Raw genomic sequence first — 25,103 nt, 5'->3', positions numbered from 1 at the left:
TGATCTCGAGACAAGGCACAGGTGAGACTACGAACACGCTCACAGACAACCCACACCCACGGAAGTACATATATGGACACAACGACACGCAGACAACGTAACGGCACGCCCACAGGGAAGGGTCCGGAGCTGTTCCGTAACAGTCGATGCATCAATAGCGGAGCAGGAGTCTTATACTGTGCTTTCCGAAGCGCAATAAGGTCACTGAAGGAGTACTTTATCATCCCCGTCGACATGATGGGACCACAATGGTAGCTGCAGCCGTCACAGCCCAACAGACACAATAATACTCCCAAAATAATCCACATAGCCCGGAAGAAGCGTAGGCCCTTACTCACAGCAGTTGTATAACCTCACCGGTGTCTGGACTGACCACCTCTGATTGGCCTGAGGTCTGGCTCGTGGGCTCCTCCTAGTGGCGACTGAAGGACCCACCCTGAGGCCAGCCCTGACATGACCATATAAATGTAAATGTGCCATATTTTGTAGAGGTGTGCCAAAAAATCTATTCATATATCAAAAATCGATTCTCATTTACTACGATTCAGAATCGATTTTAAATGTCCCAAAATCGATTCTAAGTCGCGTTACGTAATTACAAAATTACGCGAGACTTTACGCAGCAGGTTCTGGGACACACTCGTGTGCGGAAAGGTTTCAAGACAGATGGAGGAAAGAGATATTCAACCTGTTCCGTCTTCATTTAAGGCAAAAATATGGGTTCATTTTGGTATTTACGAATGCCAGGGAAGACCGAACTTGACACAATGTAGCTCGTGTGCAAGGCGTGTGTAACGCGGTGAGCACGGGAACGTACACACAGCGTGAAATAATATAGAGAAGGGTGGACACGAGTGCCGGCTCGCAAAAGCAATACGTTTGACACTCCTCACATGTATTAGCGAGAGGGAAACGCGCACAGCGACCCAGAACGAACAAACAAAACACTACGGGAGACTCAACGCGCAAGCGAATAGAAACCAAAACCGTGAGGGCATGGAGCAAATAGAAACAAAAAACAACGCGCAAAATACAATGCGGGAAAACTAACAGTTAACCGTTGTGAGACGGGAGAAAGAAACAAAATAACAACAGTAACTAAAAAACAGCGCGGATAAATGCAACGCGAAAACGAAACCAAGGACACCAGAAGAAGTAATTGGCAAAAAACGCCGCAGATAGGAAGAAATGCAGGATTGGGAAAACTTGAGATGGGTCAGGAAGCGACGCAGGAGATAGATACTCGAATAAGTAAAGAGAAAGCATAACAGAGAGGTGGCGAGACACCTTCAAACGAGAAGCAACCACAGAGAAAGCAGAGACTGGCTGAGAACGTATGGTTACGCCAACTATAGTCTGGGACTGACTCTGGTGCCCCTAGCCACGGCTGGGGGAACAGCATCCGAGCCAGCCCTGACGGCTTGTAAAATGAAGCTCAAGAATTTTGGTAACAACAAAAAGCATTTTATTTTACCAAAGCACATTATTTTTGTTAATTAAATGTGAAAGACTTTGTTTTCTGTATTTGTCATTCTGTCTTGCAAAGCAGACTGTAGTAGATCATGCAGATTTTATAGACTTAAGCAGAAATTTTTATAAATCAAATCGTTTTTTGAATCGGAAATCGTTTTTCATCGAAAATTGATTTTGAATTGAATTGTGGCCCCCAAAATCGGAATCGAATCGAATCGTGAGATAGTAAACGATTCCCACCCCTAATATTTTGTCAATTGTGATTTTTTCACCGCAATCGAAATTTGTCCTCTGCTTTTTACCCATCTGTGCAGTTAGAACACACACACACACACACACACTAGTGACTACTAGGGGGCTGTGGTGCATACATGCCCAGAGCGGTGGACAGCCCTAGCCCGGTGCCCGGGGAGCAGTTGGGGTTAGGTGCCTTGCTCAAGGGCACCTCAGTCATGGCCTCAGGCCTAGGAATCGAACCCACGACCCTTCGGTCACAAGACTAGTTCCCTAACCACCAGACCATGACACACATGTATTTAGGTATAACAACACATTCCACAGGAAGTTTAAGCTGTGAAGAAATGTGACAAAATGCAAGAAGAGCTTTCTTTTAATTTAATCAAACCCCATATTAGAATATTAATGTAGAGATATCAGATATTAAAATATTAGAGTACAGATATTAGATATTAGAAAATTAGAACATTTTAGAAAAGTATTAGACAATATTACCCAGAGCCGGCCCTGACCAATGTGGTGCCCTAGGCGAGATTTTGGTTGGTGCCCCCTGCATCATCAATCATTGTGTTGATTGTGTCACTATTAAATGTGACGGGCAGGGTGAGCAACTTAAAAAGGAAGCGATCACGCCAAGTCTCAGGGAAAGAGGATGGTTTAATAGAAAGAGTGCAAACCAAAAACCCGTGCATTGTTCCGAATGAAGGAAATAATAACCAGCAGTCAACTGGTACAAAGACAAGACATATATAGACGAACAAACGACCCTCAGGTGAGACGGATCACGGGTCCCGCCCACCTGAGGGATGAACATCACGTGACCAAAAACAGGACCGCTGCCACTGTAACCGGGGGCGACCAGTAGGGGGCCCCCCACAACGTGACAGACCCCCCCACCAAAGCCGCACTCCCCTCCGGACGTGCGGCTTACAGCGGCAGCACACAAAACACAACAAAGGGGCGGGAGGGCGGGGACAAGACAGGGACACGTTCCCTGCCGTCCTGAGCTGAAACACAAAACACAAGCCCGTCGTCACAGGACGCAGACCAGGCAGGAACCCGTTCCCTGCAGTCCTAGAGCTGAAACATAAAAACACATACAGGTTAGCTCGCCTCCTGGGCGGGACCCTGGACCGACTGGGTCCAGGGGTATAGACGATAACCACGCCCCGGTCGGTCACAGGGCCCTCGTGCCCTAACCGGCCTTAGGCCGCTTAAGCCCCACCGCTGTGTGCGGACCGGGAGCACATGGCCCAACAAACGTCATAAGTGTGGATGTGTGCAGGCCGCCACACTGGGGTGCGGCCACGGCTTCTACCGACCACCTCCCGAACCTACCTCCTCGCTCGGAGCTGACCCCTGCCCTTTTGCTAAGGGTCACCCCAGACTCCTGGGGAGTGAACCCCTCCCGGGGCCCCTCATCTCAAGGTGGACTCCTCCACCCAACCCAGGAGCGCCAGAGACCAGGGCCCTGGCAATCCGCATCAGGGACACGCTGGTCACCCCGAGCTTGAAGGGGAGGGTCTCCGGCTGGAGACCCCACTAGGTCCGGGAGTGCCGCAGTCCACCTCCAGGAGCGACCTGCAACACATCACACACACACACGCACACAGACAACATACAACACATAACGTGCACTGCCCTGACCTTTGCACCCCCTTATACCCAGGGAGGAGGGGACCCCTTCTTGGCATGAGGAGACACCCTGTCCATACACCCCAGGCATCCTCAGCCTACAAAGGGGTACAGGGGCTCCTCCCTGCTCAGGGGTCCCTCCCAAAGGCCAGTTCTCCCTAAGGAGCAGCGCCTTCTGAGCCACATGCCGTGGCTCAGGAACCCCATAGCTCCCCCCCAAAAACATATTTGGGGGGGGGCCCTCTGGGGAATAACAAAACAAAAAACACAAACACAACATATAACACTGACGCACCCAAGATGCCCTCCGTGCCACATCCAGTGGCACGGGACCTCAAATGGACCCCTCCCCACACACAGTGAAGAGGGGCGCAAGAGAGGAATTACATAAAACAAAGCACGCTACACTCTAGGACAAAACGAACACGCAAAGACAGAGAACACTAACAAACGGACAGGACCCACCGATGCGCACGCTCTGTGGAGCGCGACGCGCCTACTCCAGCTCTCTCTCTCTCACCGTTTTCCCAACGGGATCCGCAGATCTTTGGAGAGAGAGAGAGAGCTATACGCGAGCGGCTTACGCGTCACGCCCACAGCGACGCGTCTCTCGGGCTCGCAGTCGCTCACCCCCGTCACCACGGGATATCGGGTGAGTGAGGCGAAAGGAGCCGAGAGACCCTCGCGTCTAACGCGGTCTAGCGTGCAGCACGCACCAGTGGACCCGACTACATACACACATGAACACCACCAGCGAAACACACACACCACGGCACACTCACACACTCGCTCACGTCCGCGTCGTTATTAAAACAAAACACTACAACGTACATACACACACACACACACACATATACAGACGATAACGGACAGCGGACGTGCGCAATGTGAGGCACCGGTAGTTTCGCTGGGCGAGAGCGGAGTCTACTGGTCCCCAGCTCTAGTCACCGCCGTGTGATTTTACGGGTTTTACACAAACAACAGTTAAACACGGCGGGACGAGTGGGGACAGACTCAACACACTCTCGGACAATACACGACAAACACACAGCACGTAGACAAACACTTACCACGAGACATGACCACGAACGAAGGAGAAAGCAAAGGAGACTGGCGGCTTCCGAAAGGTGGCTGGTTATTCTGTGACGGGCAGGGTGAGCAACTTAAAAAGGAAGCAATCACGCCAAGTCTCAGGGAAAGAGGATGGTTTAATAGAAAGAGTGCAAACCAAAAACCCGTGCATTGTTCCGAATGAAGGAAATAATAACCAGCAGTCAACTGGTACAAAGACAAGACATATATAGACGAACAAACGACCCTCAGGTGAGACGGATCACGGGTCCCGCCCACCTGAGGGACGAACATCACGTGACCAAAAACAGGACCGCTGCCGCTGTAACCGGGGGCGACCGGTAGGGGCCCCCCCCACAACGTGACATTAAAGAAACAAATAAAAAGCTAATGACTTAAATATTACCATATAACAAGCAATAAATATAAAGGTGTTGCACAAAAAATATTATAAAACTTTTACATAACGTAGTGCAGAGAACAACTTTTAAATATTAATAATAAATAAATAAATAATAAAAAACAACAAATCAGGGCAATTTGCCTACTGCAACATTATTATTTCAAAAGTGCATCCGCAATGAACAGAGTTTTAATATATATTTATTTTAAAACTTGCTGATCTAAGCTAATCATAGCACCTACAAGGATTGGGCAGTATGACAGCTACAGATTGGCAACATTTTGGATTTGGTTCAAATAAAAATGAGAGACCACTGGAGCACGCCCCCACGATTCTAATTCGATAATACGACTGGTTGATAAAACTGCCAATCTGTAATAAAAGCTCTCAATGTAAAAGGGCCTTTCTCTCTTTTACCTAGAAACAACTGTGTGAAATATTCTGATTGGTTGATTTTTTATTTCACCGCTGAGGTTTTTTTCCAGCACAAGTACGAAAAGTGGATTTGAAAGCCGATTTATAGGGGAAATACAAATTATTGGTGAAGCGTTATTAACATATCTAATAGATAAAGCATCCTTTTTAAGATCAATTAACCTTCAGAGAAGGCGTTGAAGTCCCTGACGTTTCGCCAATGGTATAGTGTTAATTCACCACATATTACCATTATATTACCTGTTTTTTGCCGCCTTTCTTCCTCCACTTTTCTCCTTTTACTACCCTGGGCACCAGATGACTTCTGCTTTTTTGACGTCTTTACGAGGAGATGTCACTCACTCAGTAACGAGGTGCGCAGAGCGTGCGGGGGAGGGCGGGTTGGCGCGCGGGTGATAGGTGTCGTGTGTTGTTATTATAAGAATTATTAATTTGACTAATTTTATTAAACAATGAGATTATGATTATGTGGACTTTGCTTGTTTTCACATTTATTAATTGTTCATTTGTAAAAAAAAAAAAAAAAAAAAAAACGCATGCACGCGAGCGCCCCCCTGGACAGACGGCCTATGTCGCCTAATGGAAGGGCCGGCCCTGATATTACCCATCAGATATTGAAAGAATTACACAGACAAGCACAAACTACAATCAAAGACAAAACACTCTGTAATGTATTGGGCATGCAAACACTCAGTAATGTGTTGGGCATGTAAACAATCAGTAATGTGTTGAGCATTTAAACACTCAGTATTGTGTTGGGCATGTAAACACTCACCCCTTCACCCTTCAGCCAGTGAACCCCACCTCTTCACCCTTCAGCCAGTGAACCCCACCCCCTTCACCCTTCAGCCAGTGAACCCCACCCCCTTCACCCTTCAGCCAGTAAACCCCACCCCTTCACCCTTCAGCCAGTAAACCCCACCCCGTCACCCTTCAGCCAGTGAACCCCACCCCTTCACCCTTCAGCCAGTGAACCCCACCCCCTTCACCCTTCAGCCAGTAAACCCCACCCCTTCACCCTTCAGCTAGTAAACCCCACCCCCTTTACACTTCAGCCAATAAACCCCACCCTTCACCCTTCAGCCAGTAAACCCTACCCCTTTTACCATCCAGCCAGCAAACCCCACCCTCTTCACCATCCAGCCAGTAAACCCCACCACCTTCAGCTGGAGACTGTAAACGTTGTTTTGTTTTGTTGACTGTGTACATTTTGCTATTTTACATCTATTTCCCATTTCTTTATTGTAATAGTCAAATGCCATTACCACATTGTAGAGTTGATGAGAGTGAAGAGAAGCCTGATGTGAGCATGAACAGAGGTCGTCTGAAGAGAGATGTCTCTCCAACCTGTCCATCACGTTACCCAATAGAACAATAACATGATCACGTGCTTTCATAATGAAAATAATATCATGATCACGTGTTACTTCTTACTGGTCAGTTGTGTGATTTATATTCTTCTTTTGGGGTTTGGGGTCTGGGAAACCGTCTAATCACGCCCTGCCATTATAATTAATAATAACGGAAAATATTCAGCACGTCCATTACAGCATTAAATATTACAGTTTATCACAAATTACTGTACGTCAGAGATCCCATTAACCTATGACCTTTGAGTAAATGTCATGTCATGAAAACATTATTTTGCATAGAGTGTAGCAATAACAGGTCCTTTATAGGCGTTATCTTGTTTTAAACGGATCCTCTGAAACTGCTCGAGCGGCGCGACGTAGCAGCGCGAGCCAATCGCCGCGCGCCCTGCCTCCACGATCCGCGCGTGCTGCCGTGAAGAATCGTGTACAGAGCACCATTTCCAATGGATCCTTCGCCACCTGAAACACGGGACGTATAGCACGATTAACACTGCACTGAAATTTTATTTAAGCAAATGATCACATCTACAAGATCCCCCGAGCGTCCTGAAACTGGCATTTTGGCATCTTATCTGCCCGTTGATGTCCGGGCGCGAGGTAGAGCGCGTGGCAGGTTCATCGTTGTGTTGCACAGGGCGGCATCTCACGGTTATGATCTCGTCGTGAGGTGTAAATATATCAAGACTGAGCGCGTAACGTCGTATTTCTATATGAGACAACATGGGTTCGAGACTTAGTCGCCAAAGCAGTCTGGACAACGACGGTTTTTCGAGGAGGCGACGAAAACACCTCGGCAGCACCGGAGAGAGCGAGCGTAGCGGGAGTCGCGGCAGCGGAGACTTTTTGTTTACGTCCCTGATGCTGAAGTCGGACAAGCTCCCGGGCGTGCTTCGCCGCACCAGCCACAGCCCGTACGTCAGGCGGGTCGCCTGGATCCGTGAGATTCAAAAGCTGCTACGCGAGAAGAAAATCGAGGAGGCGACAGACGTGCTCAAACTGCTGAGAAAGGTGAGCGCGAGCCGACGGGTCCCGCAAGACAACAGTCTCCTGTTAATCGCGAGAAAACTCTGTAGAGTCCAATCTAATGTTTCTTTTTTTTTTGCTGTCCTTGTGTTTCAGCCACTTTGGCAAATGCTTTTCGTTATGCTCGAGCCAGTCATCGCGTTATACTTTCCTGTTTTTTTTTTTTTTTTTGTCATCATGAAGCGAGTGTCCTTAATGAACGTTTAATTAACGGTTACGTGGACCGCGGTGGCTTGGCGCTGCGCTGTGTTTTCGTTCGTGCTCATGACCACAGTGGTAAAGGTTATTCAGGCTGTCCGGACCGCGCTGAGGGGAGCCGCTGAGGGCGCGCGCAGCAGTGACGCTGCGTACCGAGCGTGCCTCTCCGCCGCTGCAGCACGTCGCCTCGCGCGAGGAACGTTCCAGTTTGCACGCTTCATCCTCACAGAGTAAAGGCCGCCGGGCTGCGAATCAGGCAGTTTGGTTTGGGGCATATGGACGGATCAAAATTAGTCCCAAGGGCTCGTGCAAGGGCACCCCTGCAGGACTACACTGACCACAAATCACACAAATGGAACAAGAACTTACCAGGCATTTTGTGTGTGCGTATGCATGCGTATTTGTGTGTATACGTGTGTGTATGAGTATACATATGTGTCAGTCTCACTGTCTGTGTAGGGGTTCTCAGGCTCTGACTGAGCATCTCACACATCTCATTTTGCAGAGGGAACGCTCACTGCTGTCTGCTGGTCATATGGCTCTCTAATGGTCACATGACTGTTGGTCACATGACTTGTCATCAACAAAGTCCTGCTGTTGTAGCACTAATACTGTGTTCAGGTGCACAGCGGAAGGTTGAATAAGGTTAGATCCGACACACAGACACTGTGGTGGTCTGTAAAACACAAAAAGACTGTGGTGGTCTGTAAGATAATGTGGTCTGTAAGACACAAAGACTGGTGGTCTGTAGGACACTATGGTGGTCTGTAGGACACTGTGGTGGTCTGTAGGACACTGTGGTGGTCTGTAAGACACTGGTGGTTTGTAGGACACTATGGTGGTCTGTAGGACACTGGTGGTCTGTAAGACACTGGTGGTTTGTAGGACACTGTGGTGGTCTGTAGGACACTGTGGTGGTCTGTAGGACACTGTGGTGGTCTGTAAGACACTGGTGGTTTGTAGGACACTATGGTGGTCTGTAAGACACTGTGGTAGTCTGTAGGACACTGTGGTGGTCTGTAGGACACTGTGGTGGTTTGTAGGACATTCTCTTTCTGCTCTTCTCAGCTTCACAGCCATGAGCCAAAATATACCAGCTGTGTTTTTGTGGTTTTAATTTTTTTCACATATAAAATGGTCAAAGGTCAGTGTTAAATGTCACACGTAAGCTTGTGCAGTTTACACATGAGGCAGATAAGACACCACCCATATCCCAAATGAGACACCACACATATCCCAGATGAGACACCATCTATATCCCAGATGATGTGATTCAGTTTTCATGTTACAAAATACTAAAATGCTTTACTGCCAGTAAATGATTGTAAAGTAGGAATTTCAGCAGTTCATACAAAATTATTATAAAACTTAACAAATCTAAAATGTTAGAAAAACAACAGAAACCTTTCAAATGATCCTACAGAACAGCCTTGCTGGAAGCCCCTCCCCTTCAGTTTAAACCTCTCCCATTCCGTGTTAACCCCTCCCCTTCAATGTAAACCCCTCCCCTACAGTGTTAACCCTCAACTTCAGTGTAAACCCCTGCCCTTCAGTGTTAACCCTCCACTTCAGTGTAAACCCCTCGCCATCAGTGTTAACCGTGGCCTTTTAGTGTAAATTCATCCCCCTTTTAAGTAAATATTAAGTAAATATTCAAATAGCTACTAAATCACCCACATTGCATTTACAGTAAAATCCTGTAGATATTTAGTCAATTACTGATAATTTGACAGTGGTGTATACATCCAGTGACCCGTGTCCTGGCAGGGCCCGTCTCTGTTTAGCTGCTTGGCACTTCAGTGAATTAAGAAGGAGTGTTCACTTTCCATCAGGGGCCACCAGAGTCTATTGCTTTTAACAGCCTCTGGGCTCTCTGCCTCCTGTCCTGAACACACAGACACTCTGCTCCTGTCCTGAACACAGTCACTCTGCTCCTGTCCTGAACACAGTCACTCTGCTCCTGTCCTGAACACTGATCTCCACAGGCAGCTGCTCCTCAGACAGCTTATATCATCTTCTCTCTCTCTCTCTCTCTCTCTCTCTCTCTCTCATTCTTATTCTCTCAATCTCTATTTCTCTCTCCCCCTCTCTCTCATTCTCATTGTTATTCTCTCAATCTCTCTCTCTCTCTCCCTCCCCTTCTCTCTCTCAGTGTTCTCCTGGTCTCAGTGTTTCATCTCCTCCACACTTCACACCACAGAGAGCTGCAGTTAATTACTTTGAGGGTTTGACAGCTCGCTGGCAGAGACCAGCACCTGTAATCACCCCATAGTGAAGCCCTAGTGCTGAGACAGCCTAGTCACAGAAGACCTGCAGCAGCAGCTGTGTGTGTGTGTGGGTGTGTGTATGTATGAAAGTGTGTATATGTGTGGACGTGCATATATATTGTATATATTGTGAGTGAGTGTGTGGTACATATATAATACATATATACATATTATATATATATACATATGTATATATATCTCTGAAGACCATGCCATCACTCAGTCCTCCTCAGAGAAGCTGCACACACATCCCCAAAACACACAGCCTGCTTTAATATGGCCTACCAGTGTTCGTCATTTCTATCCTACTTATTGCAGTGCATTGTGGGATTGTTATAGTGCACTGAATGTCCTGCACCACTACAAGATGGCGGAACCACAAAGTGCGAGGTATGAACAAAGAGAAAGAGAGAGAGGGAGAGAAAGAGAGGGAGAGAGAGTCTGTGCTGGTAAGGCGATGAGAGAGTGTTCTGTTAGCCTGCAACTAAACACATTTTACCTCACACAGTCGAGCAGATATGAGTGCAAAGATCTATACCAGTCTAAAGGTCTGTACCAATCCAAAGGTCTGTACAGGTGAGTCTAAAGGTCTGTACCAGTCTAAAGGTCTGTACAGGTGAGTCTAAAGATCTGTTCCAGTTTAAAGGTCTGTACAGGTCAGTCTAAAGATCTGTACAGGTGAGTGTAAAGATATGTACTCATGCAGGGACCTACAGATAAAGCATAAACACTTGAAAAACAGGCCTGCAAACACATTTTCATCATGTGTCCCATCACTGGAAATGCTCGCTCGCTCTCGTTTGCGCTCTCTCTCTCTCTCTCTCTCTCTCTCTCAGCCTCAGCTTCAGATTCACAGCTATGTATTAATTTTGCTACTATACAACAAAATGGAAGAGCAAACATCAGCAGTAAAATATATATACACTATCATAAATATATCACACTCATGAATATACAACGCTCATGAATATATCACACTGTAATGAATATACAACGCTCATGAATATATCACACTTTCATGAATATACCACACTCATAAATATACCACACTCATGAATATATATCACTCTCATGAATATATATCACTCTCATGAATATACAATCCTCATAAATATACCACACTCTCATGAATATATCACACACTCATGAATATACCACACTCATGAATATATCACACTATTGGCAGAGCTGTACATGATCAGAACATGATCAGATGTCTTCAATCCCCTATGACGGGGAGTCTGTCTACAGAGTTGTTTATGTTTGTTAAAGTTGTTTAAGTGTGGCATGTTTTCTGCGACTGCTGACCTTCAGATTTGAATGTGAAATCCTGATTTGGAACATGTATTTCTGCTTGTGTCCCAGGACCTGGGCTTAGAGAGCACTTCCTTGAATGATATCCTGTACAAGAATGTGGCCTTCCTGAACCTGGTGGACCCCATTTCCCATGAACTACTGCTCAGTCTGGCCAGAGACATGCAGTGTCCCAAGAAGGTGAGGCTCATTTGGCTCTGAATACAAGGGACTCCAGGGCAGACTTGGGATATTGGGTTCACGAGAACGAGACGAGATGAGATTTTAAGAACACTAAAATGACTTCAGACTTTTATTTAACTGAGTTACACATGCATTTTAAAATGTTTCATTATAACTCTTAACATGCATGATGTAAGCATGAACTTTTAATAAACTTCTTCCTCTACAAATTGAAATTAAAATAAAATTCCATAAAAGTTAAAATAAAAGAAATAAAATGTAATATTTCTCCTTTTTTCAATCGCAAACAATATTACAGTGAGTCTCCACTTAACGACGGGGGTTAGAGACTGAAGAGTCCGTCGTTAAGCGTGACCCTAGATTTAGATATGCTAAATCGTAAATACAGTATAGAAAAAAACTAACAATGTTCTTGTGCGTACAGCGTGAGAAAGCGCGATCGCGTTGCTGAGATGGGCTGCGGTGGAGGCTGCGCTGCCTCAGCTTATCGTACACAACACTCCACTACACAACACTCTACTGTGCTGCCATTGCTCCTCCCCGCACCGCACGAAAAAAAAAAAAAAGTTGGTCGTAACTCTGGTCCGTCGTTAACCAGACCTTTATTTTCATACAATGTTTGTATATGGTCCGTGTCTTATCAGTCACTCTCTTGCCATTTATCATTTCCGCCAATTTGAAAGTGGCGGGGGCATCTTCAATAGTAATACCTGTATTTTCCGACATCATTCTGGCTGCTTGCTGGATCACAAATCCCGTGAGACAGATTTTTAACACGACGAGAAATATTGCTGAGTTACATCTCGCGAGATCTCGTGATACGAGATCTCGTCACACCCCTAGTAATTAGTGAATTGTAGTTCATTCAGCAGAAGAATCCATTCTCCTCTTCCTGTGGCTTCTGACCCTTCTTAAGACTTACACAAGAATGTCTTCCAGTAGTACTCTTAATGTCTTGTCTATAAAGATATGTTAAACGTTTCTAAGATAATGTTACACATTATCTTTATCTTCCGAATGTCTACTCTGTTTCCCAGGGAAACTGCTTCTGATGGGAAACTGTGAATATACTATAGATAGGAATCTGAGTCCGAGCCTTCAGGCAGGACAGACAGGAGAAACATGGGTGTACATTTCTCATCTCTCTTCTGTCCAAACCCAGCATGAGATCAGATCTGAGAGAGAGGAGATTATACTCTGGGTTTCAGTCATCTTGGGAACAGGCAATGTACTTCAGTAAGAGCTCTTCAAGAGAACACCTCCAAGCAGATTCTTTGAGGGATTTTGAGAGTTGTTGCTGGGATACAGAATCTGATCTGTGAATCTGCTGGGCTCAGATGTTATTAAATGCTGCTTTATGTGTCTCTGCCAGAGACAGTGGACGAAAGAGAGACAAAGGAGTTTTGAGGGAACCGAGAACAGCACCGGGCCTAGACTGTATCAGAACTGGGGGTTTGGGGAAAGGGGTTCCCAAAAGGGATTTTCCCCTACTAACCAAGGTTATAATTGTTAACTAAACGAACGAAAAAACAAAAACTGATATTGAAAAAACATTTTCGTTAACTGAAATAAATAATAACGATAATTAAAAGAATAAAAAAAATAACCAACTGTAACTATATTACACGTTTAGAAAACTATCTAAAACGCAGAGGTGTCAATTCCATGTTCAGAAAGTAAAGGTTCTCACCAGTATTTTGCTCAAGCCTGCTAGATTTTCTAATTAGTGCAATCTAGGTAAGATTAGTGGAATCAACATAATCCAAAGCAAAATCCTGGTGAGGACTTTTACTTTCTGAACCTGGAATTGACACCTCTGCTAAAACGTTCTGAAAAGAGAATGTCTACAGGACTGGTTCTCATTGAGTGTCTCTACAGGACTGATTCTCAGTGAGAATGTCTACAAGACTGATTCTCAGTGAGAATGTCTACAAGACTGATTCTCAGTGAGAGTGTCTCTACAGGACTGATTCTCATTGAATGTCTCTACAGGACTGATTCTCAGTGAGAATGTCTACAGGACTGGTTCTCATTGAGTGTCTCTACAGGACTGGTTCTCATTGAGAATGTCAGGACTGGTTCTGAGAGTTATTTACAGGCTGCAGTACTCTCTTTAGTGTCTAGATGAAGGATAGATATTGTGTGTTAATGCATATGTGTGTTAATGTGAGTGTTAATGTGTGTGTTTTAATGCATATGTATGTTGATGCGTGTGTGTGTGTGTGTGTGTGTGTGAGTTAATGCGTGTGTGGTTTCCCTCTTGGCCCTGTGGTTAGTGCTCTCATCCACACTGGTATTAGGTTCTCTGCTTCAGATGAATATCTGCAAACCAAACTGAGTAATTGAATTTTGGGCAGTATGATCACTTCACTGAAACCATCACCTGTCACTGTGAAAGATCTCGTGGTGTTTTCACTTTCACAGTGCTGCAGCGTTGACTCCGTCATTTCACTCTGAATACAGAACACTGCAAACAATGCTGAAATGATGCGAGCTTGCTCTGCTTGGCAGGACTCGGACATGCTAAAGTCATCTGACAAGATCTGCAGGCAGCTGATTTACCACCTGACCCCACACTCCAAGTGGCTGAGACAGAGTGTGAGTCGAAGGAAGAGGCAGTTATGGTGAGCAGTGCACAGATCACCCTACACTACACCCTACACTCTGGTGATCACCTCACATTACACCCTACACCCTGCTGATCACCCCACACTACACCCTACACTCTGGTGATCACCCCACACTACACCCTACACCCTGGTGATCACCCCACATTACACCCTACACCCTGCTGATCACCCCACACTACACCCTACACTCTGGTGATCACCCCACATTACACCCTACACCCTGCTGATCACCCCACACTACACCCTACACTCTGGTGATCACCTCACATTACACCCTGCTGATCACCCTACACTACACCCTACACTCTGGTGATCACCCCACATTACACCTAACACCCTGCTGATCTACAGGTTTAGAGCGCTGTAAAGCACACCGAACAGTTATATGTCTACAATTTGCAACACAAAATGCTGTAAGTCGTTTCCCAGTGCCGGCTGACACATGTGGTTGTGGGTTCACTGATCCAGGGATGCATCCGCATCCGTAAGCAAGCCCACAATCCAACTGGCAAGCCGAAGTGTGTCATAAACACTTCTCTGGTTCGGCAGTATGGGAGGAGATGTGAAGACACTGTGTTCTTTGGGAACTTTGCTTTCACACAAAATCCCTGCTGTGGTAGCATTCTGTCTAGGTGCAAATATGCAATTATTACACAAATATATTTCAGACGTGGCTTTTAGATTCTTTTAAGAACCACTTATCATTTGTGCCTTCTTTTTGCATGTGTAAGTATTTAGCATATACAAGTATGTTAGCATGTGTTACTACTTAGTATGTGTACATATTGTAGCATGTGCAAGTCAGTCAAAGCAGCTTAAGCAAAATTGCAATGAAGCGGTCCATAATTCAATAAACATTTGATTGTTTTTAACAGATCTGGTAGGACACAGATGACTTAATTACTCATAAACAGTCTCACAGAATTTGACTTTGATTCTAAAACTGGTGCTAAAGCATCTTCAAAGGCAACTGCCTTATCGACAGAGAAATGCCAGAGTGCTAAGAGTGTGAGTCACCTCAGAGTGAGTCACCTCACACCATGAGAGTCTCCTCAGAGTGAGAGTCTCCTCAGACTGTGAGTCACCTCACAGTGAGAATCACCTCAGAGTGTGAGTCGCCTCCTCCCCTAGCCCTGCCAGAGCTCAGAGATAGATCCACAGCTTGTAGTGGCTGTGTGACACCCCATATTACACAGAGCCAGTAATGCAGAATGCAGTTATATTTACAAAATAAATTGAATTTTGGCTTCATAAACAAAGCAGTCATGACACCTTCACTCCAGGACAACTGTATCTCATTAGGGGCTTTTATTTGCTTATATTATAACATCTGATAGCAATTTCATATAATTTGCATGTATGGTAAATGTGAGCACAGATTTGTGATTGGACACACATGTAGAGGATGCATTTCCACTCACATCTCTCTGTTGGACCCCAGTTCCACATGTCTCAGCTTCTCTACCATCTAAGTCACCTACTGGACAGCTTACTGCATACTGCTTACTGCATACTGCATGCCCCACTAGATTAAAATTAATTCCTAATGTAGTCTGGTGTTACTGACTGTGTTCACACAAAGCCAGGAAAGAATCATTTCAGTAACCACTCACACCTAGTAGTGGGTGATACATTAAAATTATATTTGCAGATTGTAATACACAATACACCCTAATATTTTATTTGCTACTGTTGCAATAAAAAAGTTTCTAAATGGGCCCTGGCCAGTTCAAACACGCCTAAAAAAATGGAGAAGGAACAGGTTATGAGTTCAAGGTGAGCAGCTGCCTTTTACATTATTACTCAGAGCTCAGTACTATAACACTAACCCATCACGCTTCACTGCAGCACTGACATCTCACGCTTCTCTGCACCACAGACTGCTCACGCTTCACCACAGCACTGACTTCTCATCCTTCACTGCAGCACTGACATCTCACGCATCACTGCAGCACTGATTCCTCACACTTCATGTTTGTGGTTACATGAGCACCTGGTTTAAATGACACCTCAGTATTGAGGTTTCGGATTGGGTGATTGCTGGCTTTTACCTTCCTGGAGGTAGAGCAGCAAGGTCTGCCGTGGTAGCTTTGAAAGTTTTACAAATCATATACGAGGTACAGCAAAGATGGCTTGAGTAGCGCGGAGGGACTGGTTCATCAGGAAGTGCTGTGTGTGGATGGGAATGGTGGAGAGAACCTGCAGGGAGAGGGGGAATCAGACATCTTAGTTTTAATAGAACCTGCAGGGAGAGGGGGAATCAGACATCTTAGTTTTACTAGAACCTGCAGGGAGAGGGGGAATCAGACATCTTAGTTTTACTAGAACCTGCAGGGAGAGGGGGAATCAGACATCTTAGTTTTACTAGAACCTGCAGGGAGTGGGGGAATCAGACATCTTAGTTTTACTAGAACCTGCAGGGAGAGGGGGAATCAGACATCTTAGTTTTACTAGAACCTGCAGGGAGTGGGGAAATCAGACATCTTAGTTTTACTAGAACCTGCAGGGAGAGGGGGAATCAGACATCTTAGTTTTACTAGAACCTACAGGGAGTGGGGGAATCAGACATCTTAGTTTTACTAGAACCTGCAGGGAGAGGTGGAATCAGACATCTTAGCTTTACTAGAACCTGCAGGGAGAGGTGGAATCAGACATCTTAGCTTTACTAGAACCTGCAGGGAGAGGGGGAATCAGACATCTTAGTTTTACTAGAACCTGCAGGGAGAGGGGGAATCAGACATCTTAGTTTTACTAGAACCTGCAGGGAGAGGGGGAATCAGACATCTTAGTTTTACTAGAACCTGCAGGGAGAGGGGGAATCAGACATCTTAGTTTTACTAGAACCTGCAGGGAGAGGGGGAATCAGACATCTTAGTTTTACTAGAACCTGCAGGGAGTGGGGGAATCAGACATCTTAGTTTTACTAGAACCTGCAGGGAGAGGGGGAATCAGACATCTTAGTTTTACTAGAACCTGCAGGGAGTGGGGAAATCAGACATCTTAGTTTTACTAGAACCTGCAGGGAGAGGGGGAATCAGACATCTTAGTTTTACTAGAACCTACAGGGAGTGGGGGAATCAGACATCTTAGTTTTACTAGAACCTGCAGGGAGAGGTGGAATCAGACATCTTAGTTTTACTAGAACCTGCAGGGAGAGGTGGAATCAGACATCTTAGTTTTACTAGAACCTGCAGGGAGAGGGGGAATCAGACATCTTAGTTTTACTAGAACCTGCAGGGAGAGGGGGAATCAGACATCTTAGTTTTAATAGAACCTGCAGGGAGAGGGGGAATCAGACATCTTAGTTTTAATAGAACCTGCAGGGAGAGGGGGAATCAGACATCTTAGTTTTAATAGAACCTGCAGGGAGAGGGGGAATCAGACATCTTAGTTTTACTAGAACCTGCAGGGAGAGGGGGAATCAGACATCTTAGTTTTACTAGAACCTGCAGGGAGAGGGGGAATCAGACATCTTAGTTTTACTAGAACCTGCAGGGAGAGGGGGAATCAGACATCTTAGTTTTAATAGAACCTGCAGGGAGAGGGGGAATCAGACATCTTAGTTTTAATAGAACCTGCAGGGAGTGGGGGAATCAGACGTCTTAGTATCTTAGAACCTACAGGGAGAGGGAGAATCACACATCTTAATGTCTTAGTATGACAGCTGTTCCATTTTACCATTTACTGAGATTGTGATGGTTACTGAGGCTGTTTCCAGCGTGTTCACAGACCTCTGCCTTTCTCCACACCCAGTGTTAAAACAGCCCTTCAGAAGAAGCTCTGCAGTGACTCTCTGGATCTCTCTGGCATCCCCCTGTCAACACGTGACATCCGGCATGTGGCATATTACCTCCAGACCACTGGTGGCACTGTGATATCAGTAGATCTCAGCTTCACTGAGCTGCGTGATGAGGGACTGCGCCGGCTGCTTCCTCTCCTGGCAGCCCTGCCCAAGCTCACCACCCTGGCGCTTAACGGCAACTACCTGACCAGCTCCACCGTCAAGGACCTGACAGAAACCCTGAAGAACCCCAGGAGCTTCCCCTGTCTGGCCTGGACCGACCTGGGCAACAACGTGGATATCTTCACTATGCCTCAGGTAACACAAGAAACTCTCATGGCAACTTCATACTCAAGAACTATTCCCCAGCTCAGAACTCCACGAGCTTCGTACACAACTCAAGTATTCCACGTGCTTGTGCAAAATCCTTGTGCTCTGTGTTCTGTAGTCTGCTAACAGTAATTAACATCACTGTAATATTCACCAGAAGAATGTTTGTGTGTTGCTTTTTTTACCCCCAAAATTGACATTCTCGGATAGCTCTGCGCGAGACGGCTGCTTCTCCAGTAGCTCTATTGTTTTTAGCTCTTTATTCTTTTTTTAATCTTCACTTTCTACTGTATTTGCTCTTTTACGAGGACATAATGTGCTCTTATATGTATCTCATGGATATTCTCAACATTAAGACGCAAGTCCAAAATGTCCCTGAAGGAAATCTCCTAAAGGGATCAATAAAGTACAAATCAAAATTAGTGCCCACCCCGAGACCACCACAATACTACAATATTTCTACTACTGAAATATTTTAAGTGCAATATTTACTAATCATAAGTTCAATATATTATTCCAATATATGGTTTCTGTTCTCTACAGCCCCTCCTGGTGGCCCTGAGGAGACGTTGCAGCCTTAAAAGCAGTCTGCCCACCATCTACGAGTACACAGAGGGACAGCCCTACTGCTACCACATGGAGAGCTCAATCGAAGAACCAAGCCGCTATGAGGAAGAGGAGGATGACGAAGAGGAAGACGATTTGGACGACAAGCTGGACCTGGAGCAGTGGAGTATGGGAGAGCAGAGAAGCAGTGGAAGCCTGCCCGTGCACTACTGCGAGAGGTGAACATGTCCTGCGGCTTGCAGAGCTAGTCCCCACTGGCAGACGGACAGACCCTGAGGCGGAGGGAGACAGAGACAGGCGTCTTTTCCCTAGACCACACCTCCTAGCTGCTCTCCTCCTCTCACCTTCTACTCTCTGTGGCATCACATCACCATCCCACAGGGGGCGTCGGCCTGGCCGAGCAGCAGGGCGGAGCACACAGTAACCGCCGCACCAAGCCCAACCCCCTTTCTCACTGCTCGGACCATGGTGCCCTGCACAGACGGATGAGTCCCTGGAGAATAAAGAAATAAACAAAATGGCGTTTCAGAACGATAGCATGGCTACTGGGAGAGATGCACTGGTGCTTTTGAAGGTGGTATTCTTTATCTAAGGCAAGGCAGCTGATCTGGGACCTGTGTTGAGCTTTGGCAGCGTTGGTGGGGCTGTAGGGGCTTGCTGAGTGAGGTCACCACCAGGGTTGAGTGAGGTCACCACCAGGGTTGTGTGAGGTCACCACTAGGGTTGTGTGAGGTCACCAATAGGGCTGAGTGCCACTGTGTGCTCTGCTAATCTCCCCACTAAAGCCATTAGAGCCAGACGTGCAGTCACACGACTTGCGCTAAGCTGCACATTTCAGACTTTTGCTGGTCCCTTCCAAAAGTTTAATGTTTGAATATTTGTTTGTCACTCACCATAATGTTGAGCATAATGACACATCACAAAAACACAATACAGAAACATAAAAAAAACAATATAGAAACACAACACAAACAATATAGAAACATAACACACACATTAAACACAGACACCTACAACTCCGACACATAAAACTCACATACATAACACACACATTAAACACAGACACCTACAACTCAGACACATAAAACTCACATACATAACACACACATTAAACACAGACACCTACAACTCAGACACATAAAACTCACATACATAACACAGACACATTAAACTCAGACACATAAAACTGATGCTGTTGTGAACAGACACTTGTTTCCTTTTTTGTCATGACGATAAAGTCGCTATGGAGACCTCAGCATGCTCCTCCTCTCTGTTGTCCTCATTAACCACATCAGTCCATTGTTGTTGTGTGTTGTTACCTGCACTTACAAAACCGACACTGCGTTCAGCACTCTCCAGTGTTTAACACACTCACATTCAAAACACTGGAATCATGGCAATCAGTCATATGAAACCAATTATGCTGCAATTACAACATAAGTCTGTAGCTGAAATGATTATGGTAGTTCTATGGCAAACTCGTCAGGGTGAAATGATGTGTAGGACGATGTAAAAACCATTAGGGTCAGGGAATATATATCAGATAAATATTCAGCACATTCTCTGCTTTCTAACCCAACTGTGCAAAGAATAATATGCTAATGAAAAGTGTTCAAGCTTTGTTTGCCGTTGCTTATACGTTGAAACTGCTGTGTAACCAAGTCTACAATGTACTGCTCATCTCATCTTTGTCCAATAAGCCTCTTGCTGGGTTTGAACAGACCAATCAGCTTCCTCAGACACTCTTCTGCCTGGGCTCTGGTTGACATGGCAACCAGATGACCACTTCCTCTTTTCCCAACCCTTTAAAGTTCTGTCGAGTCCTGCAGTGGTGTTTATGGTCGTACCTCCCAGACTGCTGTTGTAATGTCTACATTCAAATAGTGGCTGTAACATTAGAGTGAAGCAAACTTTAATTTACGTCATGATGTCTGGTCTGTGTCTTAGTTATACTACAACAGTCCTAACATAGTGCTCACTTTTATTTAATGGAATCTGGTATGAAGAGAATCCAGTGGATGAGTGAGACTCGTTTAACCCATATTATATAGTCTTATCTTATCAGAGTGCTGTGGGTCTGTGTGTACAAACCTGTACTGTGTAATGTCTTCTATCTGTGCGTTGGTGATCTCAGCATTACTGCTGTCAGTGAGATGTTCTCTAGCCACTACACACAAGCGCTCACAGGCCTTGATCAGACGTCACAGTATATTTTGGCTGTCAGCGTATCCTTACCATCAGCCATCATCTGAGACCGTGAGAATTCACAGAGCATTTACGCTAAATGGTTTAGACTCCCAAACTGATACAATTAAATCAGTTCTCATTTAATTAACTATACATGGATTTCTGATCATTGTTGTTAAAGGCCATAGTTTAAATGACCATTACACACAGTACAGACCTATGTGTACTACAGTGTAATGACACCATATAATGCTCAGGTATGAGCAGCATGTTGACACACCCCAGTCATGTGACCACCACAATAGTCTTCTATTGGGTCATTTTGTGGCTGCCCTGAGCATCACTGGTTCAGTATGCTAGAATTAAAGGGAGTTTGTCTCTGTTGGTCTTTCAGGCCAGTGTGTGATTACATTAATGTAGCTCTGTGTCCTCCTGCTCTGTATTACAACATTGTGTGTTATACAATACTTTTTAAGACTGTTACATACCTCTTGAGTAATAAAACTGCTTATAATATGTTATTTTTGCTCTAGTAATGCTTTAATACCAAAGGTGCCAAAGTTTCTGTAACCAGTAAGGCAGCATACAACCTGTTCGGAGTAGTGTATGTGAACTAGTGTGGAAGTGTTTGTTAAGGAGTAGTGTGTTTTGGCTGTTGTGTGAGTGGACATGTGTGGTCCGCTGATAGAGAGGAAAAGTCTGCCAGTGGGCACAGAAGGAGGGGGAACACATCTCTCTCACACACACACATGCACAGTCTCCCTCTTTCTCACACACACACACACACACGCACATTCTCTCTCTCTTACACACACACACACACACACACACAGGGAACGGTGGGGGACCACATCTCTCTCACACACACACATGCACATTCTCCCTCTCTCTCTCACACACACAGGGCACAGAGGGAGACCACATCTCACACAAACGGCACGGAGGGGGACCACATCTCACACACACGGCATGGAGGGGGACCACATCTCTCTCTCACACACACACAGGGCACGGAGGGGGACCACATCTCTCACACACACACACTCTGTATTGTGTGTGTATGTGTGTGTGATTTATGTATGCAGGCCATAAGCAGTTTGTGTGTTTATATAAACAGCAGAACCTGCTTCGGACTCCACACTGAGGGGATGGCGTCCAACATGATGATCTGCATTACGAATACATCTGGAGCCAAATCTAAGGATCTTACATTTACATTACAAGAGAGGTTTACAGTTACTGAATATCTGGAACAGTACTTCTGACTGTGTGACCAAATAAAGCCCAGATAATGACCTGCAGGTATACATGTTTAGAGGGATTTAACGTGTGATCTGGCTTGTTTACCTGACTGGACTGTCGCAGCCAAAGTCGGTTCACTGCTCCAGTCTGCCCCCTCCTGGATAAATAAATATTTTAGCGAAATTGTTATTCCAGCGTTCTGCACTGCTGTCCTGATCTTTTATAAAGCCAGACCAGGTGTTTGATTTCAGATGCCAGACTGAGGAACAATGAAAAATCCCCTTAATACTGTACAAAAAAACCTAGAACTAATTTCAGTATAAATCATGAAAAAGCTAAAGTGCGTCATGGATCCCACAAACAAAAACGTCTCGTCTAATTTCATTTCCTAGGGTTATACCGCTCTATACAGTCAAACGCTCAAAGTGGCTAATTAGTACAGTACTGAATTAAACGGGATTAAAGGGCGAAGTATCTTACTGCGAAACCCACATAAAATAGTTCCAACTGACGTCCAAAAGGTGGCGACATAACACCATAAGAACTGGAAAACGGGATTCATTACTAAATTGGGTGGTCGTTTTTGACCTGACTAACGAGTGCGTTTCACATTATTCTTGTCCAAAATAAGCACAGCAATGTACACTTGTATTCCCTTAATTTAAAAACTATGTACACTATTATTTATAAAAAACAATGTACACAATGTACATTTGCATCCCTTTAATTAATAAACTGTGGTGATGGGTAATCAGTGTTTTCCAGAGTCCTTAACACCGACGTGATCACTTACACACTGGAACCTGCAATCTTCAGTCAGCTAAATAAAAACACATACACACGTGTGTGTAGAAGGTGTAGAAGACTCTACACACACACCCACACACACGCGTGCAACCACACACACGCGTCAGTAAAACGCAGTGTTTGGAAACGTTCAATGGAGGTCTCAGAGGCTCATGCCCACACCACTCAACGCTCTCGGAGTTCATCTCTCTACTTCAGGACGATGATAGTCATAACGCTCTCAGAGTTCATCTCTACTTCAGGACGATGATTCTGTCATAACGCTCTCAGAGGTCATATCTCTTCTTCAGGACGATGATTCTGTCATAACGATCTCAGAGTTCATCTCTCTTCTTCAGGACGATGTCACTCAACGCTCTCAGAGTTCATATCTCTTCTTCAGGATGATACTGCGCACGAGTGCGGTTACCTCCTGCCTAATCTCCTCGATGGGCTCCTCTGGTCTCCAGAAACGCACCACCTGGCCATCAGAACCCACGAGAAACTTCCAAAAGTTCCATTTTGGGATCCTCTGAACTGAATCTATAGGTAACCAGAGAAAATGCCTAGATGTTAAAGACCACACGAAGAAAACCAGAGCCACAAGTGACACAGCGGAGCTTCCAAACGCAATAGAGACGAGATGAATGGAAATAGAAACTTCATAAAAGCAAGCAAACGCATACAGATAAAATAATAGCAAATACTTTACAAAGTTCTAACCGCAGGAGGGAATAATGTGAAAAGACGTCTGTATGAGTTCAGGACATCTGCTGTCCACAGCGGACACACGGACCGGCAGGACACGGACAAGGCTGAGACCACCGACAAGGACTACAGGTACACCGCACGATGCACGTGAAGCCTGCCTCCGTTAAAATATCTGTACATGCATATCATTTAATCACTGATGTATGTAAGTTAAGTTTCTTTTACCTGTAATGAACTTGAACGCAGGTTCTGCCTCCGAGCCCAATATTTTGATCTTGCTAAATACTGGAAACGTGACACCGTTAGATTTGGCAAACGCTTCGATGTCTCGACTTGTCCCCGGCTCGGTGTCCCCGTACTGGGAGCAGGGGAAGGCCAGCACGTTAAAGTGCGACGTGCCAAGCTCCCGGTGCAGCTCCTGCAACCCCCTGTATTTCTGATGCGTGTGCTCGCTGCGACTCGCCACGTTTACAACTAGCGAGACCTGAAACACACAACACGTTTACTCCCCAACGGCGGGACTTGGAGATTTAACGCGTTTCCAAATGGGTCCAATGCAAATAGAAAGACTGGAGTGTATTTACACGCACAGAATAAGTACTGTTTACATACAGGACACTGAAACTTACTCTTCCCCGATATTTCTCCAAGGAAACTGTTCTTCCTTTGGCGTCCTTCACTTCAAATGAATAAAAGTCTCTCGGTTTTCTCGACTTTGCCAGTTTGGTGTGTAATAAGTATAAGGAGCCCACGCACAGCGCCAGGCTCATGAAGACGGTGAGGACTCTGGTCCTGGGAGCGGCCGCCTTGCTCGGGTAGCCGCCCAGCGCCTCCATCTTTGAGGAGGAAACAGGACGGAATGCGCTAGAAGCGGCGGACGTTGCGTGTGTGGAAGTGTGGGCCGTGTGGGGGCTACGGGGCATCGTATTTCACGCAGAAACTAGGAGGCTACCAGGTACGATCCCTTCCGCTGGAATCGCAGTAATGCACTTAGTACGTACAGGGCCCAGAATTTGCTGCTACACCCCTGCCTCTCATCATGCTGCCATAGCGGGACTGTCCTGAACAGACCACGATGGATCTTCCTAGAATCTTATCAAAAAGCATTTAGCTCAGATGTGACTAGATCCTTTATAGATTGCTGGACAACATTACCTGAAATCACACTGCAGTCAAGATCGACTGGTCCTTCATAGGTCCTTTAACCACTCTTGGTTTCTCTAAAAACTTCTCAATGACAACCTTTCTGTCCCATCA

At 45.5% G+C, this 25,103-nt stretch overlaps 2 protein-coding genes across 2 annotated transcripts; one reads left to right on the top strand and one right to left on the bottom strand.

Moving 5' to 3' along the window:
- Positions 1 to 6,958: 6,958 nt before the first annotated feature.
- Positions 6,959 to 19,873, top strand: lrrc75ba (leucine rich repeat containing 75Ba). The gene is made up of 5 exons (XM_077003320.1): positions 6,959 to 7,635; positions 11,481 to 11,609; positions 14,124 to 14,236; positions 17,996 to 18,341; positions 18,897 to 19,873. Exons 1-5 carry the CDS (start codon positions 7,348 to 7,350, stop codon positions 19,140 to 19,142), a joined length of 1,122 nt encoding a protein of 373 aa, XP_076859435.1. The 5' UTR covers positions 6,959 to 7,347; the 3' UTR covers positions 19,143 to 19,873.
- A 280-nt stretch (positions 19,874 to 20,153) lies between these two features.
- On the bottom strand, positions 20,154 to 25,010 carry gpx8 (glutathione peroxidase 8 (putative)). Its single transcript, XM_077003321.1, has 3 exons — positions 24,476 to 25,010; positions 24,072 to 24,330; positions 20,154 to 23,678 (listed from the first exon to the last, which is right to left on the bottom strand). The coding sequence occupies exons 1-3, from the start codon at positions 24,767 to 24,769 to the stop codon at positions 23,515 to 23,517; spliced, it is 717 nt and encodes a 238-aa protein (XP_076859436.1). The 5' UTR covers positions 24,770 to 25,010; the 3' UTR covers positions 20,154 to 23,514.
- Between the last annotated feature and the right edge of the window lie 93 nt (positions 25,011 to 25,103).

This window comes from Brachyhypopomus gauderio, chromosome 4 (assembly GCF_052324685.1).
Source record: "Brachyhypopomus gauderio isolate BG-103 chromosome 4, BGAUD_0.2, whole genome shotgun sequence".
NCBI lineage: Eukaryota > Metazoa > Chordata > Actinopteri > Gymnotiformes > Hypopomidae > Brachyhypopomus > Brachyhypopomus gauderio.
The sequence above is the reverse complement of the archived record's forward strand: the minus strand, read 5'-3'. Positions and strand labels throughout refer to the sequence as shown.

Bases quoted from the DNA above. Each gene is read 5' to 3' on its own strand.
- lrrc75ba (XM_077003320.1), top strand. From the start codon at position 7,348: ATGGGTTCGAGACTTAGTCGCCAAAGCAGTCTGGACAACGACGGTTTT. The intron at 7,636-11,480 runs GTGAGCGCGAGC...CTTGTGTCCCAG, and splicing joins TGCTCAAACTGCTGAGAAAG to GACCTGGGCTTAGAGAGCAC. The intron at 14,237-17,995 runs GTGAGCAGTGCA...CTCCACACCCAG, and splicing joins CGAAGGAAGAGGCAGTTATG to TGTTAAAACAGCCCTTCAGA.
- gpx8 (XM_077003321.1), bottom strand. From the start codon at position 24,769: ATGCCCCGTAGCCCCCACACGGCCCACACTTCCACACACGCAACGTCC. The intron at 24,331-24,475 runs GTAAGTTTCAGT...TGTGTGTTTCAG, and splicing joins TGGAGAAATATCGGGGAAGA to GTCTCGCTAGTTGTAAACGT. The intron at 23,679-24,071 runs GTAAAAGAAACT...GGTTACCTATAG, and splicing joins TGCGTTCAAGTTCATTACAG to ATTCAGTTCAGAGGATCCCA.